We start from the raw sequence: 19,056 nt of genomic DNA on the forward strand, positions 1-19,056 counted from the left end.
GACCTCCTGTAATGACAGCTATTATCTGTGTCTGTTACTGCTTGCATATTCTGCATTCTGATATTTCCTACTGAACGTGGGCATTATGCTCTCTATCACAATGTGTTGGTGTATGTGTGATTTTACAGATTGAATGCTGTCATCATACCTGAACTTAGCACAGCTGAGCAGCCGCGAGTCCTTCTTTACAGGATGCACAGAGCCTTTACAGTTGGGTTTTATCAACTTCTCTGAGTACTTTCTTCTGCTGAAAATGAGGCCCTCAATCCTCCAGCACACAGATGATGAAAAAAAAAGTTTATTTACTCTGCTGTGATTTTCCTTCAGCACTGTTTTACCACTTCAATAAATCCCTGGGTTTGCAAAGGAAAGAATGCATATGTATGCTACGCACACATCCCTAACAGTTAATCTACAAGCATCCACACGTTCTAGATACTTCAAATAGTATTCTGTCATTAAAAAACCCTTGTAATACCAACACGTTATATAGTAAGCTTATGTAGTACTTTTTTTTAAAAACAGACATTTGTTGCCAGCCCCCACAGTAAATGCAGCCATTCCTACCAAAGCTCGCTTTATCTACTCCTGGTCACTCGTAGAAGTACTATCCCTGGTGTGAAGTTGAGCAGCTGAGTGCTTTCTGAAGCAGAGCCCTGGATATCAAATCAAGGCAAATTTGTCTGAATTATTAATTAACTAGAAGAGCACTCCTGCCACTGGTGCTGTCTCAGAAGGAGTGACGGCTGCCATGGTGCGCAGGCACATCACCACCACCCGCCCTGCACACCCGGGTTCTGACTCTGCACATGTTGACAGGAGCTGCCAGGTGAGGACATAAGCTGTACAGGAGGTCAGAGCAGAACTATCTTAGTGTACTTAAAAGCTATTGATGCATGTATGGTTATTGGAAGGGATTCAGTTAAGAAGTGGCAGCTGCTTCGGATAAAGTACAAGAGGCCACCAGCGGAGTGTAACAACTCTGCCAGTCTCAAAACCACAACAGTAGCATTACTTATTTTCTGGAAATGAAAGATCAGCACAAGTCATTAGGTTCATTTTAAAAATACTTTATTTTTTTTTAAACCATTAAGGCAAAAACGTATTGCAAATTAATCGTGTTTACATTCAATCTTGCAGGATAACTTTTTTTTTTCTTTTTAAAGCACAGAGGTTTCCAGCAGTCTCTATACAAACAGTGAATCCAACCATTTATGTTTTAAAGGAGAAGGAAACAAACAAACAAACAAAAAAAAACAATGTAAAAAAGTTCCAAGCTTTTTCATTCTATCTCGGTAGGCCAGTAACATCTGAGAAGCCACCATCACATTACACTAGATGTAACTTTTACATTCACGCATGTAAGTGACTTTGTCTTTCCTATAAGACCCTGTGAGCCCAGGGCTGCTGTTCTTTCCTGGAAATCCCGTCTGCATTTTGGTCTGACAGAAAGACCCTCTGGAACCCAGAGGCACTGGGTGGGATTTCACTGAGAAACACATTCCATGGGAATCAGGTTTACTATTCCCTTCCAGAAATGCCAGCTCTTTGCAATAAAACACACCCCAAAATTCCTCTAAAAATAAATTTTAAAAAAAAAAGACTGGAAACAATGATTTGGGTTTTTGTTGTTTTTTCTTTTTCTTCTTCAATATCATTATCTTGACATAATTAAACACTTATTAGCTCTACCGACTAGGATTTGGCAATGCTAACAAAAATGTGCTTTTTTTCTGTCGTAGCAGATGACAATTTAACACACCATGAAGGGTTCTAACATCGTGACGTAATTGTTACATTCCTACAGAAAATCAGAGTGATTGTATAGTGAAATATCAGGAGCGATATGAAATGCAGCTCATCTGAGAAGCTGATACCACAGATAGTGTCAAACAGCAACGGGGGGGGTTCTTTTTAAAATCTGCACTATTCAAACTTAGATCAGCTTTGCTGTCACTAAGGGAGCCGGAAATGTTCTTCCACTTCCGAAACCAGAGGAAAATATCTGTGGCCACTGAGAGGAAGCCACAGCCTCCCACTGCCAGCCACCCCACGGGAGCTGTCCCTGCAGGGAGCGAGGTGAGGGATTTCCTTGAAGCAGCCTCTTCCCATTCTCTGTGTGACTGTCGGGGACATAACGGCGCAGATGAGCGGATCTGCTCCATCCCCAGCAGCTCCGAAGTGCGCTGCAGGACCGACGGGGCAAAGGCGCCGTGTCTCCGTGAAGGCAATTCCGACACCGGGCAGCGAAACTTTCCTGTGGCACGCAGATGTGCCTGAGGTAGGGAAGCCTGGATGTGGATGGCTCTTTGTGTGGCAACTTGCATATGAATCACCCGGCAGTTTTGCTAATCTTACGATTCCCATTACACATCACCAAAGAGATTTTGAATGTTTATCCTGCACTCCTATGCAGTAGGAGGAGCGTGTGCCACTATTTTGGTTGGCTAATATTTACCACCACCATTTTTTTTTTTTTTTCTCTTTCAGGGGTGAAGAATGCCGTAAAACTTTTTGCATTGTGCTGCTTTTTTTTTTTTTCTTCTTCTTTTTTTCCCCTCCATAGTAGCAATTACAGCTCATGTGTATCCAACCTGAGAAAACATACCAAAATACTTAAAATGGCTTTTAAGTACCTTATGCCTGCTCTTGCAGTCCAGTTCATTCTTAAGGCCCAGCCTGTAAGGAGATTAATCTCTCTTGTGCCTGCAGCCTACCCCTGGGGCAGAGGCAGCCCAGCTGAAATTGAGGTCCTTGCAGTAGAAATTCTGTTTTGAAACAAGGCTTCGGCGGAATCTGATGAGATAACACTGATGCAATCAGTCAAGAAGATTAAGGGGAAAAAAAGGCTTCAGAAGCTGAAGAAGCTTTAAAAAAAAAAACAAACTGTAAGCACGTTAAGGAAACCAGAAGAGGAATGCCTTTGCCCTAGGATGGATTTAGTTAGCAATGCATTTATATGATATATTTACAGTGTAAAGTGACACATTTGATGGTAGCTTTTAAAGTTTTTTTTCCATTGCTGTCTAAGGAATTCAGAAAAGAAGCAGCCATAAGTTACATTTCATCCTAACCCAGACTTACTTTAAGGAAGTCTATATTCTGTGTGAAAATCCAATTTTCAATTTGGTGCCAACTGTCAATGCCAAACGGTGACAAGTTGCAGAATTTATGATAGGAATAAAACTCACACAGGAATAAATAGATGCTTGCCTTTGACTTAAGGCCCACCACCCTTACCCATAAAAGTAAATCTTTCCTCACTGTACAAAAGGCTTCACAAGATAAAGTATGAAACAAGTATTTAAATTAAATAATTTACATATTTTTCTTAAAGTACCTCTGTAATATAATTTAGTGAAAGTTTATACCTTGCAATTATATTCTGATATTTTACAAATCAAAACGTGAAGAAATGGTATTACATTACATTAAAAAATTCCATAGTACATACGATCAATATCTCAGATCAAACCCACATATAATTTAAATCTCTAGTAAGAGGACAGCAGAGCTAATTAACTCTAGATTAAAAAAATATATATCCAACTCATTATCAAGAAAGCACTTGAGATATAAGCAAGTACCAGATACCGTACTAACCCTCACATTTTGACATTTACTAAGGGATCAGGGTTTTCAGTGAAGGTCCACTCTTTATAAGAACTTATCCTTAAGTAATAACCCGACAGCTGCAAATGCATTTGTTAAAGGCAGTTGCAGATTTTCTACTAAGTAACATGGTCGCTTTTAAGGAGAGACAGAGCTGAAATTGTTCCTCTTTAGACACAGTAGAAGCAGCTACAGCACAATCTCTGATTTCTTTGTCTGACACGATGCTCAAGTTGTCCAGGCTTTCCATTAGAGATAAGGAGGAAGTTTCAATTTACCAGTGTGTGACCCAGCTCCCGTGATGAATAAATCTCCAAAGCTTTAGCAGTTTGAATAAACAAACAAATGTTTGGATGCTTATTATAAGCTCTTTGATTTGCAAACTTGCGCTAGCTCTCTCATGAGAACGGACTTAGTGCAACTGCTGGTATTTCCTAAATCTGTGCAGGCCAGAAATAAAGCTAAAATATGCTCTTTGGCAACACTTCAGCTTTCTAGCAGCTGGCTAGAACCAAAGCACAAAGGCACATGGAAATGACAAAAGAAGAACACTTCTTTAAATGCCAAGAAAGATTCAATTTCTGTAAATGGAGAACATTCCTATCCATTGACAGTCAATTTGTGTTTTAAATAAAAGTGGATTTCCGAAATTTACGTAAGGTACAATGCAATGTTTTGTTTTTTTTCTTAAAGACAGCTGTGCACTACCAAACTGAACACAGAGTACCTTTAAACAATATATTATAGAGTTTGAAAATGAGTACTCTTAATTATTAGAAACAACCCCCCTTTTTTTTTTTGCTTTTTCTTTTCCCTGCCATTAAAGTACCTAAGGCTTACCAATAAATCAAAAACTAAGAAACAAAAAGACCCTCCAAAGTGAATAGGTGGTAGGTTTATTGAAATCCTAAATTGCACCATTGCTCCTTAGGATCCCTATCTACCTGCTGCCTCTGGTTGTAAGCTCATTCCCACAGTTAGGCACTCCTGGTCCCTAACCAGGAGTCTTCAATGCTATTACATTAAAATAAGCTAGCGTAGATAAGAATCAGATCAAAACTATTCATAGCAAATTAATAAGCCTTTAATAAATCTTTATCCTGAAATCAGCTAACTTCATTTCCCTCCATAGATTGAACATTTTAAAATATTAAATGATCACTATGATGTGGAGATGCTGAAAGCTCCTCAGTAATATACTTAAAACTTGTCAGACTCCAAACTTCTTGAAAATGAACACAAATTGAGTACTTTTGATCTAATTGGCAAATACCTACTTTAGTCATCCACACAAGTCTCTGATGTAACTTTTTAGAAGCATAAGGTTTAAATTAAGAACTTCCTTTTGCACACTTATGCAAGTGAACTGTCTGCTCTGTTTCATTCTTTGAGAAACGCACAGAATTGCAGAATCACTGGGGTTGGATGAGACCTCTGGAGATCAGAGTCCAACCTCCTCTGCTAAAGCAGGTTCACTACAGGAGGTTGCATAGAAAAGTGTCCAGGTAAGTCCTGAATATCTCCACAGAAGGAGTCTGTGGGTACATGCACAGTGCAAACCTGTAGACGGTGGAATTTATCTGGAATTTTCAGCTGCATTATCATCTTGTTTATACTTCTGTAACTCACAGATGTATTCTTGCCATACATTTAAAGGCCTGCAATTTAATTTAAAATAGAAATTGAATGCTGGTGTCCAAAGGGATTATTCAAAAAAATGCTTGCATTTTCTTTTGTTATTAAGAAAAAACGCACCCGAAGTAAGGAAAAATGCAAATAACGCACTTTCCTAATTTCCTAAAGTAATGGGATCCTGTTACAAAGAGGCTTCTAATATAGATGCAAAGCTGTTTTAAATTCTTTATAATTTTGCCAAATTTAAGTATTTATAATGAAACTTTTCAGTTCCAGTTGAGTGTATTAGCCATTTTTGGAAACAATAACAGAGAAAATAAGTTTTCTCCACAGTGATTTTGTCTTTTCATTTGTTTGTTTGTTTGTTTTCTGAGAAACTTCAGTACATGCAAGTAATGGAAGAGAACTTTCAAATTTGCACTTTGCACATGACTGTGCTTTGGGGGAAAATGCAGCTTACGCTTCTTCAGAAGACAAACTTGAGCCAGTTGGCTGTCAGAGATTCCACCGTTAGAATTTCCACCACCATCAGCTGCACGCCGCTAAGCACTGCGCACTTCCTATGGATGGATGCAATGTTTACAGATTGCTAATATGCCATTGTGAGATATTGGCTACTTCCTTAACTAAGCAATATTGCTTATCAAATACCTCAGTGCTGACTATCTTATACCCAAAAGCCACCGTTTCCTTGAGAGACAAGGCTGACTTAAAGAATTAAGCAGCATTACTGATAAAACCTTCCTGTTATTTCTGAGGGCACAGTACTTACTGTTGCAAGACACAAGACAACCTATTTCTCATCCACTGTTTCCCAGTAAAACCAACAATCTTCCCTTACTGAAGTGTTCGAAGGAGCTGTAACATAATGCTTATTCATCCCAGCTGTGGGGAGAAGAAGGTAACTGACAGGGAACGCAAAGGAGGAAGTTCTGCACATGTGGACCTAATTCTTCTATCTTGCCTTAGAAAGTCGCCAAATTTGAGGCTGATGCTTTAGTATTTCGCACTAAAACTTCTGCTAATGGCCATCATCTAGGTAAATACCAAATTGCTGTTAAACCAGTAATTTATTCAGTGCCTAGCCATGCCAGTGGGCTTGTGCAAAAACAAACGTAACTAAATAAGCACCAATACATGATGTTCTCACTTCATCCATCTTAATTAATTCAGAGAATGTTTAAGATCCTAATGTTTCCAAACAAACTACAATAAAACAAGGAGAACTTGTCATCGTGTGGCACTGAAAGCTTAACTGGTTGCAAAAATGTTAAGACTGGCTCCTGAAGCCTTTGCTATGAAACAGATAGTAAAATACAGAAATAACAAACTGAAATTACCAGATTAAAAAATGTCAAGAAAAAAAACTAGCACAGTGCCTTGTATGCAACTAGCACTTGCTTTCACATTTTGTGCATTAATCTCAATAAGGGACCCTGCAAAATGCCAGAGGCAAGCAGTTTCCTTGTAGCTTATTTTTAATCAAGAGTAAGTTCTATCGTAAAACACTCGGGTATATGATAAACTTACTCTCAGTTGTACTCTCTTTCATAACATCAGACAATTGACAAGCTCTATTTTCTTGCCACTTTATCTACTATGGCTCTAATGAGAAGGAGAAAATTTGGTAAAATAATCCAGCTATTACTTCTATAGGCAACGTCTATCAAAGATTAGAAATTATGAGTGAAGAATTGGAAAAAAAAAAAAAAAAAAAAGTACTCATCAGAAAAGTAAACAAGTTCAATTAACTCCATACTGCCAAGATACAGGAAGAAAGTACCTTTCCTATGTAATCATTTCTTCAGAGTAAGTTATCATTGCACTAGAATGCTGTACAGTTGAAATTCTTCCCCCTCTCTCCCCCCTCGACTAGGATCAGATTTTTCTGTCTGTCCAGAACTCTGGCTGATTCAAAGTTGTATTCTTAAGTCAAAACTGACTGCATCTTGAGCTATTGTAAGTTTTCCAAGCTACGCACGGTTAGACAAGTTTTTCCTCGGGGAGATTTTTGCATTTCCTTTCCTTTCCAAACAACAGTTCCACGACTTAGCACTTTTACTCTTCCAGAAAAACCTGAATAGTACTATCTGCTGTATTGTTTATTTTAATGCTTGGGATTTTATTTCATTTATTGAAAGTATTGTCTTTTCAGTGCACTAATTGTAAAGTACACCAATGCCATGCTATGTGCAGCTGTAGTGTGCTTCATGGATTTCAAGCAATGGCACAAGAAAGGTCTTTCAAATTTTGTATATACGTATGTACAGTAATACCCAATCATTTGATAAATCTAGACTGATTGCCTCTAACGAAAAATATTAGTTGTCCTTCAGTATTTCCATTAGCCAAGAATGTGTCACCTTTATGACGGTGCTTGTAGCTGGAGGAATCTGCTGAATTTGTTATTGTAACTCTAAAATGACTAAGCCAAGAGGAAATACTTTTTTTTTTTTTCTTTTTTTTCTCCTCATTTCTGTTACTTAACATTCTGATTTATTAGACAAATATATGTTCTTTAGCAATCTTCAGATTTCCAAATAAAAGAACTGCTTTAAGGCGCTTCATGAACATTACGATCAGTATTTTTCTGCAGAACTCATTCGAATGAAGACAGAAGAACTCAAACAAAAGACCTGTAGCACTCCAGTTACTTAGCTTTTACATTTTTCACGCTCCGAACTGAGTGAACAGCTGACACCAAGTGATTTTGCTCCCATCTATTATTAATATTGCTGTTGTCTTTAAATATCGTGGAAAAAATACTAAAAATCCTTAATACATATCCCTGTAGATTTCCTGCAGTAAAGGGTGTAAATGTGCATCAGATTCAGTCTTCTTGATTATCTGCACAAGTTGAGCGTGCTCTGTGACAAGCTGCCGGAGGTCCGCCATTTTTTGGAGAAGTTTCGGGAAGAGGAAGATATCATCAGGATGGTTGGTCTGCAAGTGCAGTTTCAGTACATGCACAATGCTCTCCTGCATTTTTTCAATGTGTCCTACATTTACCAGACCAGGACGATCTATTCTCAAAACAGAAGAATACATGTCAAAATTTTTGAAATATTCTTTATTGTAGGCTATCTTATGGATTCTGTATTTCATAGACTAGTATAAATTTATATTATACACTTGAGGGCAACGACAATAACCTCATCAACTTCAACAGGTTTTGGAACAGGCTTAAAGTAAACTTTTAAAAAAATGCAGTCTTAGCCCTCAGGTCAAAGCATTTTCAGTGCCCACAGTTATTTGAGGAAAGCTCATAGTACTAAATACAACCTGTGCTGCTAAAGGAAAAAAAAAAAAAAAAGAACAAAAAACAAACAAACAAAAAAAACCAACAAAACTCACCCCTTCCACTCACAAAACTAAAAGAAGCATTCAGCCTAGGAACCCAGTTCTATAATCTGCATGCCACAATAAAATAATTCAAATAGTAAGGACAAGAGTTAAAAAACACATGGTTATTTCTAAAGATGTTTTCAAGATTGGGAGCTCTAATCGAGATACAAAATATCTGGCTTTCACCCTTGGTTCCCATACATCTTGCTATAGCATAAGTTATTGACAGGATGTAGAGAAGTACCTACTAAGGATGGTTCACACTTTTCAGCACTGGATCCCACTTGCAGCTACTTACAATCCTATACTTTAACTCTCTGGGTCAAACGTATCTGTGAGAAGTATGAGGTCACAAGCTAAATTTGTTTCTTGCAAACTTCAGCTATTTCCACAGAGAAGAAAAGAGAAAAATACCATTTTGCCTGAAGAGAACTCTCTTGACTTTCGAAAACTCAAAATATCAATATGGTGTGCAAAAGTAACTCAAGAGGTGGGAACTTACTGTCTAAACTAGCACTTGAAGCATTTGAAAGTCTACAGACTTTCTCTTCTTGTAATTGTTGAGGATGCTGCTATTAACAGTGAAATGTCTTACGAGTTTGGCAGCATATAAAAAAAAGCAGGCAACCATGCCATTGGAACTGTCTTGATCTTCTTATTTTCTTTTTTCAAAATGCCTATGAATAGTTTTGAACTTAACCTTAAGTACGTAAGCCCTTTCACGAGGAAAGAAGGGATAACATTTGTGTTCTTTCTCTCATAAACAATGAGCATAAAAACAAAGCCACATTCCGAGGGACTATGAAATTGTTTTTTAAAGCATCACAAACTACTTTCTGGAATTAGCTGATCAACTTGAGTTTTGAAAATAAGTTGCAATTTTAAAATCAGAAAATAGGACGTGCATCGATAGCACTGTGCAGTTGTGCAGAATTCATTACGTGATCCAATCAGCAAATCAAAAGGGAGCAAAACCATACCCCTCTGTCTCCAATTTCATTACAAACTGCTTTTCAGTCCATTGTGTAAATGGACTGTTCCTTAAACATTAAAAAATAATAATCCCCAAACATCAAACAAAAATACACCAACACTCTTTACATTCCCCCTTTAAAAATACACAGTAATTAGACCCCTCTCTAATTTTTACTGCCTTGAAGAATAAATATGTAGCACTTACCTCCACAGCAAATGATGGCAGCGACAAAAAGTGATATATCACTATCATCCAGTTCCAGTGCATTGAATTTCATCGCAAAATCAAATTTTGGCTCCATTATATCACAGAATGGCTTTCTCAGACTTTTCAGGAACTCTCGAGTTATAAAACCATTTCCATAGGCTACCAGCATCCCATCTTTGTTCATTACAGATGCTAACATGGCAAAGATGGCTTCATAAACTCCATATTTCAACAGCGTCACTTGATCATTCAAGTCAAGATTGGAGAAGCCAGGGATAGATTTGGCAAATTCAGTAAGTTCTGTGACAGTCTCTACAGATGTACACTGGCAGCAGTGGAAGATTCGGACTTCGGCTTCCTTGTTCTGAATTCCATTGGCAACCAATTTTGCTACCAGTGTCTTCTCTGCCATGCACAAGGTATCCATATCATGTATGACAAAGGGCTACAGAGAAAACATTATTAATTCATCAATAAAATAAAAGCTATTAATCATTGCTTTGCTAAAGAAATTGGATTTGGGTGAACCTTTCAATTTTCATAATAATCTGTTTTTAAACTGTCAATAAACCTTGAGTTCTTTCATGTTTCCGCATACAGAGAAACCACGTATTCCAGAACTATGAACTGCAGTGTTTACAAGCAAGTCAGCTCTTCATACAACAAGGCAAAAAGCAAAAGGTAAATAGGTATGACATATCTTCAATCTACTTTTATGCAGGATCATAGAATCCTTAGAGTTGGAAGGGACCTCTGAAGGCCGTCCAGTCCAACAAGTCACAAGAATGTAACCTGTTTATTACTCTTATGTTCACTATCAGATTTTCATAACTATGTCATAGCTGTTCTTCCATAGAAATTGTGCTCAGCTTGCCAGCTACAGTAAGTCTAAATAATCTCTAAATAATTCCATTAGGATGTCAGACAACACTAAACTTCAGTCTTGATCACACTCTTTTCTGTAAATAAACCCCCCTTCATTTAAAAAATATACGCATTACAATCTGATGAGGTATTGCCAAGGTCTTAGAAGCCAAATATAAAAATGACACCTTGTCATCATCAAAAATGCTAATTTATTCTGCAGTGAGTTACAGTAATGCCAAGAATTAGGATCTCCTGAAATCAAATATTAATGTATACTTCAGAAGTAGGTAGATTATTAATTACCAACAACAAACCTCTCTCTCCCCTTTGTTTTATTTTTATTACTTTATTTATTTATTTTAAGATAAAAGAAAATCAAAATATATTTTCCTGGAAGAGATGATAAGGTTAGGAAAAAAAAAAAAAAAAAAAAAAACCCTCTCCTCTTTCCTGCATATTGAAGAATGAGGAAATAACCTGTTTCTACCATACTAGTTCTGATTCCTCATTGTTTTTTCGCTCATGAATTCACTGATACACATGCAAGCTCTAGCTCCTGATAATCAGACAATTCTAATTTGAGTGCAATTACATCAACTTCACTGCATGAATACAAACACAAAAATTAAGACTTAGTGATCCAGGATCCCTACACTTAAAATCCATATTGCAACTTCTGGCACAATAACAAGCTTAAAAATGACTTCATGGAGATATCTACTTGGTAAGATAATTAAAGCATAGTACTTACTTTAGGCTTATGTCAGTTGTACCCTTCAAAACATTTACACTCATGCTTAATTTTTAGGCATCTCATCAATCCAGTGTAAAAGACTGGCATTATTCATATGTTTCTCTTTTAATGTGCTTGTAAGGTTGGCTAGACTAGACTATAATACACCAAATTCCGTAATTTGGAAGACAGCTTGCTTACAATTTTCATAACAACCAATTTTTTTTTTTCCTGGAATTAACTTTTTTTAAATTTTACTGCTGATTCTATCTTCTCTATCATATATACAAGACACCTCTTCATTGACGAACATTGATTTCCTTGCCATATTCAGTCACTTCTAGGAAAATTCTGTTCACTGTCAAAACAGCAGGGCTCTCTGTAAAATCTTGGATAGCAGTTGTACAACTGCTAAGTAACTATTTCACAATATCTACTAATTAGCAATGAACAGAATACTGTAAGTAAAAATTCATAGAGAACATTCATTATTTTTTTCAAGACCTTGGATAAATTTCCTGGAAGAAAATTAAACTGTTTAGCATACATGTCCCCACAACCCTGATTCTCCCTTTCAAAGTAACCATACAGTTATGACCAGGAAGGTTGCATGAGGAAATGTGTAGTACTGTTAACAAAGAATTAGACATGTGAGTTCCTTCTCTTCCTACCAATAATACTGTTGGGTTTATAGCAGCAGAAACTCAGAGCTGCTGTATGTCCTGAAAGATAACAGTATTTAATGCGGTATCTGTGGCAGAAAAGCATTTGAAATTCCCTTCCCCCCCCCAGTCCCCTTTCATAACAGGATATTAAATTTGAACCATTTTCCCCACCAATACCACAAGGTATTCACATTCAGATGCCCCATTTTGTTTTCTGATTAAGAACTGATTTTCGTTCCCTTACATATCTACTATAATTTAGTGGTTCCTAAAGCTATTATTCTCATAGTGCCTAACAGCATTTATATTTATTATAGGGATTTCTTTTTGTATATCTCATTTCTGTATTAGCAAGTTACTCATTTTCTAAAATGATACGCTTAAGAATTGAACAAATTATTCTATCACCTTATGACCTTCTAGCTTTACTTTAAAGTTACATTAAAATTACTTACTGGATTGTTGTTAGTTTTCCCTGCAAGGATGACTCTGGCTTTAACCTTGTTCATATTGAAGTTTTTCAGGTAAGCATCATGAATTCTTTTGGCAAGTGATTTAAGATCTGCCATTTCTGAATCTTCTAGATAATTTTCACCCGTTAAAATTTCTGCTTTCAACTTGGCCTTCTCAGACCTCGGCATTCGTCCAAAACGTATTGCTGATAGGAGGAAAAAATTGGAAAAAAAATTTAAAAAAAAGTTATAAAAAAACCTGTGCCTTTTCCCATTGCTGAACAGACAGCAAGATTTTCCATTCAGAATAACCAAAGTAGTGAAATAGTCCTTTCCAGCACAGATGATGACTGAGACCTGACTGATGAAACTCATCTAGTCAGTATACTAAACTGAAGGTAATTAGACATTTTAGAACACAAACTGGTATCTGCAATGATGTAGAAAGCATACCTTTTTCCTTCTACACTACCTAAATAGTTGTTCGCTCCTTATTTTATCTTATAGCTCCCAAAGTGAGACTCAAAGTCTACCACGGGAAATCTAAAAAAATTCAGTGATGAAGGTCATGTCAGGAGCTTGGCAGAGAGTACAAGTGCTGGCTGGAAAGCTGCCTGGGGAATTACTTAGCGGGGAGATGGGACCAAATTCCAGTGCCCATTCTGGACCTGCTAGGGCTTCAGCTATTTATGCACTGGATTTTTGCTCAGTTCAAAATATACGTACTGTCTAGAGAGAACAGAACAGATCAGACACCCATACTTATGCTCAAAGGTCGCTCAACAGGACTTTTTACCAGACCCAGATTAGCTCACCAAGATCGGAGAGGATGAGAGTAGAGTTTAAGTATCCAATCTATTTACTAGGACATTCTTTTGAGGGGCAGGAGACGAGTGTTTGAAACCTCAATGGAGATAGGAGTCTCCTGTTTCTTGGGCCACTGTTCTTGCCACTTAACGACAGAATAAAAAGCATATTTTGCATACCTCTTCAATTTCATCTAAAACCAAAAGGAGCTCCATTTTACAAGGGGCCCTGCCCTCTGATAGCGGCAAAGTTTTGAAAGTACAGCTGGTCACTTTTGCCTCATTTCAGCAGCTAACCAGTGGGAGGAAAGAACCTGACTGCTTTGAGTCTAAGCCTGTGTAGAGTTAGCACTTAAACATGCCAAGGAATTTTCTCACAATATACTTGGGGCATGATCTGCAGTGTAGTTGTGGACTTCAGTGGAAGGTCTGCTCTGAATCTGGCCATGAATCTATCAGAAAAGTGGAAGAATCTCTCTCCTAAAGTGAAATTTATACTGTAAAGATCATGGCTGTAAATCTAATTAAGATTTATTTCCTGAGAAGCATGGCCTGCAAGTTAGAAGTCTTTTCCTTCCTTCCTTCCTTTTTGGCCCCCCATATGTTTGCCCCAGTAGAACTGCTGCTTCCTTCAGCTGGAGCACATGTAACCCCGGGGAAATCATTTCAACTGAGGACTAACCCTGCTAGCCAGCACAACTCTCTACTCAGTTCCTGCTCCTGAGACGTTACTTTGTTAGCTGGCACATTCTTCCCAAGCCACACAGAGACTATGCACCCACTCCCAGTGCATTTTAGTATCAGTCATGGTTCCTCACAAAGGAGCCAGACTTCTCCAGAACCAGAAAGTTAACATTCTCAGTGTTACTTCCCAGGGCTCTAGATTACACAGCCATCGGTAGCTTCCTCAAGCAGGTAGCCACCCCAGCTATCTTGATGGCCTTGTTTCCTCAGAAAGTTTGTCTTCCAACCCACAGCTTTTCACCTAGCCCAGCAACTTACTCTCAGATCACACCTGCTCTCAAGTTCAGCCTTGACACAATCTGATTTACGTAGGGAAAGCAAACTGCTGTCATTTGGACACCTAAAATATGCTTTTTTGTGGCTTGGCCTCTCCCTCCCTTATCTTCACTCCTCTTTACCAAAGTTGCTCAGCAAGCTACATACTGTACATAAAACTGCCTTGTGGGGTTGAAATTGGCCTGTAAGCCACAGGCTTACCAGCCCTATATTAAGTCATTAACACAAACAATAACATAATTTTTTTTAACTGTATATCTAAATGCTCTAAATTTTTACCATTCCCTTTAGCAAGCAATCTACCAGATACCTGCTGCATGGTCAGTACACACAGTCAGCAACCTCCTCCCCCTTTCCAAACTATCTGTCCAAGAGCTGTTGCACGGAAGCCTACAAAATATTAGAGCCTGGTCTTCTACAGATTTCTGTCCTATGTCTTTCTCTCTCCCCCAATGAAATAGTTCTCCTTCTGCTCCTCTGCAAATCTCCTGACCAGCATTCTTCCAGTACTGGAGCTTGTTTCAGAGTTAGCAAAGTTCTTGGTGTAACAAACTAAATTCACCATTACATGGACAAACAGACAATCCACACAACTGTGTAAAGTTCTTAAGTGTATGTCTGGCAGGTGTTTACCAGTTACTTCAACTAGTCATGAGGGAAATTGGCACCCTCTGCCACAATATATACTGAAAAAAAATATGAAGTTCAACTCATGTAAAGAAGTGTATAAGTTTTCCAAGTGCTTGCTTCCAGAAGCAGATCATGGGTAGAAACAAGCAAATTATTAAGGGCACTCTTACCTACCATTATGTGACATTCCAACTGAAAGGCACTTTTGAAAACGACAGTATTGGCACTTATTACGATTTTTTTTCTGAATTTTGCAATTGCGATCACATTTATCATAGATGAGTTTTAATCGGATTGTTCTCCTAAAAAAACCCTGTAAGAAGTTTGAAAAAACAACATGCAATGTTAACAAGCTGTTGACTACTAAACTTTAATCATGTACATAATTTTTTTTACTGTTCATTGATATCACTAGCAAAACAATGTGAAAAGCAAAACCTGTACGAAGGTATGAATTTCCCACTCTCTGCAATGAGGTGGTGTGTATGAAGGTGTGTACAGAATGGAAACAGGAAAGGAGGGATAGTTTTCATCCCTCTTCCCTGTGAGAGAACTGAGAACCTTGAGTACCAGAGTAAATCTGCTATTAAGGATTATGTAAAACAGTCACACCTTCCTTTTGCATATATTTTCTCAGTGCCTGACAGAACAACCTTCATCGTTCACACGTGTAAGTCACACAAACACACAGAAACAACACATTTCTATTCAGCAAATGTGAGGGGTATTACAGGGCAGCACAGTGTGGAGAAAGAGCCAAGAACACAAAATAGGCATTACAGAAAAGCCCAGAACTCATCAGATCTTACCACGATGTCTTGATATTGCAGTGTAACACCAGACTCATACTGAGAAGTAATTAATGGGTTAGCAAAGCTTTTTAAAGTCGTTGCAACATTTTGCTTCACATGACATAGTAACAGATATAATTTAGGCTGTGGAGATTTCTGACCACAGGTGATTATGAACTTGCTTTCCATGTCCTCAATGTCTAGCAGAGTTTCTAGTATTATTCCATAAGATTTATATAAGATTTATACTTGAAATATCACCTTCTGACATGGAGCAGGAGAGAAAACTGTACACATAAAATTATTTCTCTCGCCTTACATTTTAATTTAGAAAAAAAAAAAAAAAAGGCAAAACTTAAACATAAGAAAAAAAAGGAAAAGAATTTTCGAATTCTTGGGCCATACAATTCTCCAAAATCATACATTAATGATGACATTAATTTGCCTCAGATATGTGCACTGGCTGCAAAACTACAAGAGGTACAATACTAAGTGATTCAAGCTGAACAGGATGGTGATGAGGTATTTGGGATTTAGTAGTGTTATAATGGAAATGTAACAAACTTGCATGCTTCTCACAGCTGTACTCCCAACACAAATAAAACACTAGTGGAGCAAGTGGGCTTTGATTTTAAGTCATGGTTTAGTGTTCTAAGTTGTTAAACTAACTAACTAGTTCCACAAAAGCAGCATTACAATTTTCATTGTGAATTGCCTCTGCTTGATGAAGGTCTGGAATTGAGTTAAGGTATCTAGTTACAGTACCTGAACAAATTATTTCCCAAAGAAGATCTCAGATGTAGTTATTAAATTATTTTAATGGCTAAAATTATACTAATTAAACATTTATGAAACAGATGCTTATCTTTAGATAACCCTGCAAATAAAGCGACGTGATTTAGGCTCTTAAAAAGAAAATTATGACTGTACCTTACAACCTTCACAAGCATGTACTCCGTAATGGTAGCCTGAGGCTTTATCCCCACAAATTCTACATTCAATGTTTAATGCTCCACTGGGTGATTCATCTATGCTACCTGGAGCTGTGGCAAAATTAATGGATGAAGGACTGGATGCTGGTGAAAGGGTGTCTAAAAGAAAAAGGAACACTTCATAATTACTATGCTAAACCCACAACAACAACACAGAAAAAGAGCTTATTAAAAAAAAAAATAAAATTGTGAGTCAATAGTGAATAATCATAGCCATTAAGTGAATTTGGCAATAAGTGTTTGAAATATAATTCTTATTTACTTTATCAGCAAAACCACAAACAGAATACAGGGCATACTTTGCTAATTTCAATGAGGAACACAACGTCAAGTTGACAAAAAGCCTTACTGAAGTAACCCTAACAACAAGAACTAGAAGGCAAATAATGATCCTTCAAGATTCACCAAGAATACTCCACACAGAATGAGAGAAAACCAAGCTTTTTTGGACTTTCCTGCATCCCATTTTTAACTTTGAATTTTTCTACTTTTTGTCTGTTGGATGTGAATATAAAATTGTTTAACTCCCAAACTTAAAATAAGTAACTAAAAAGTACTCAAATAATATTTCACTCAAATGGAGGAAATTTTCTTGATGTAAAAACGTGCATAGGAGTGTCTTCACTAATAATGTAAATATGAAACCAAGAAAAAACATTCAACATGTATCTCCTACTAAAGACAAACAGCACAAACTATGACAGGAGGGAAAAAAAGAACCCAACCCAAACAATAAAATAGATTTCTCCTCGTGGCTTCAATTTTGTATTACAATAACCATCCAAACTGTCAATCACTCTTTCCAGAATGGGTATTAAGAGCTCATCATGCTTTTATGTTTCCATCTCTCGTGCCATAATGTTTAGAATGAGATCTATTACTGTAGTAAGACAAGGGACATATTCCTAGCTCAAGTTGAATTTGTCCAACATTTGAAGATACATTTACAAATCCCACTGACTCATTGCTCATAGTTTTAAATGATGCTCTTAACTGAGACCTAAAATGCAGTTATACAGATTCATTTTCTAAAGAAAACATTTACTTAAAGTGAAAACATACTCCTTCACATCACTGAAAACAGACATTAAAAGGAAGGTAAAATGTACTTCTGAGATATCCAAGCAATAAAAGCCTTGATCAAATATTTTTACCTTTTGAATGTAATGGAAAAATAATCTTTGGAATTTCATAAAATGAAATAAAATCTCAATTTTATTAGTAGATGAGCATGTTACAGAACCAACACCTTTCAGCTTTACCTATTTCAATTAATATTTCCACCCTGTTTGAGGAAAATATTTTCTGAGGCCAGAATTTCTTTTATCTTCATCTTCCAACTTGTACCACAAGACTTCAGCAAATTAATGGGTGTGTTATTTTAACAGAAAGATTAAGAAACACTTATGAATGTAGGTCAGCAAGTATGACACTGGAAAAAACACTGGCACAGAACTTAGACTTCATTGCCAGCATTGCCAAGCCCACAGGCAGAGTCATCAACAACAGCCTAAAACACAGGATTTTTTTAACTTATAATTTTCATTTCTTTTTACTTGTGTAATGGAATTTAAGCCTTACAAGTTCATGCTTTCCAACTTCTCTAACAGAAAAACTAGGATCTTTTGCCATGAACACTAAATACTGAAAATAAGAAGGCGACACTAGAAACTGATCCAAATTACCATAGGACTTGAATGCACACACAAATAATTGAAAAAAAAAAAACCAACCAACCAAAACTTCATGTCTCAGAAGAGCTATATGATAACTTAAAAACCAGCAGCTTTATGTTACAATGTAGTAAATTAATTCTATCCTTATGTATATTAAGGCAAAGCTATAATCAGCTCATATGTTCTTAGTGTCATTTAGTCATAAACAATAAATATTACATTAAAATGGCTTTCATTTCTATCACTTTGTATTTGTAAAAGAAAGTTTTATGGTAACCTCTCTTACCTGTTATAACTGATCCATCAGATCCTGGACCATTTCCCAGTGATTGGAACTCTGTTAAACTTAAAGCTCCAGAGCTATCGTCACCTAGAGACTGAGAAATGTCTTGTATGTTCTCCATATCTTGTAGAAACTCTCCAGATAAAGGACTCCCTATATCATCCTCCTCTAGGGGAGTAAGTGGATACAGATGGTTTTCAGTGTCCACCATTTTGGTCAAGTAGAGCAGTCACTTAAACTCCTTTATGCTGGGGGAAAAAAAAGTTAAAAATAAAAAAATAAAATATCAGCACTTACAAATTCAGAATTATATATATATATATTCATATTTGATTCAGTTACACACAGTACATTGGATAAATGAGT

At 37.0% G+C, this 19,056-nt stretch overlaps 1 protein-coding gene across 7 annotated transcripts in view; it reads right to left on the bottom strand.

Annotated features, from left to right (window-relative positions):
• Positions 1 to 1,054: 1,054 nt before the first annotated feature.
• Positions 1,055 to 19,056, bottom strand: part of PPARA (peroxisome proliferator activated receptor alpha) — a 39,354-nt gene continuing 21,352 nt past the window's right edge. For all 7 annotated transcript variants that reach the window (XM_052690478.1, XM_052690479.1, XM_052690473.1 and 4 more), the window contains 6 exons: positions 18,694 to 18,938; positions 16,670 to 16,830; positions 15,123 to 15,261; positions 12,496 to 12,698; positions 9,773 to 10,220; positions 1,055 to 8,270 (listed from right to left, as the gene is read on the bottom strand). In XM_052690478.1, coding sequence (XP_052546438.1) covers positions 8,023 to 8,270; positions 9,773 to 10,220; positions 12,496 to 12,698; positions 15,123 to 15,261; positions 16,670 to 16,830; positions 18,694 to 18,901 — 1,407 coding nt within the window. In that variant the 5' untranslated portion in view covers positions 18,902 to 18,938 and the 3' untranslated portion in view covers positions 1,055 to 8,022. The remainder of the gene's footprint in view (positions 8,271 to 9,772; positions 10,221 to 12,495; positions 12,699 to 15,122; positions 15,262 to 16,669; positions 16,831 to 18,693; positions 18,939 to 19,056) is intronic.

This window comes from Tympanuchus pallidicinctus, unplaced genomic scaffold, assembly GCF_026119805.1.
Source record: "Tympanuchus pallidicinctus isolate F22 unplaced genomic scaffold, pur_lepc_1.0 scaffold27, whole genome shotgun sequence".
Taxonomy (NCBI): domain Eukaryota; kingdom Metazoa; phylum Chordata; class Aves; order Galliformes; family Phasianidae; genus Tympanuchus; species Tympanuchus pallidicinctus.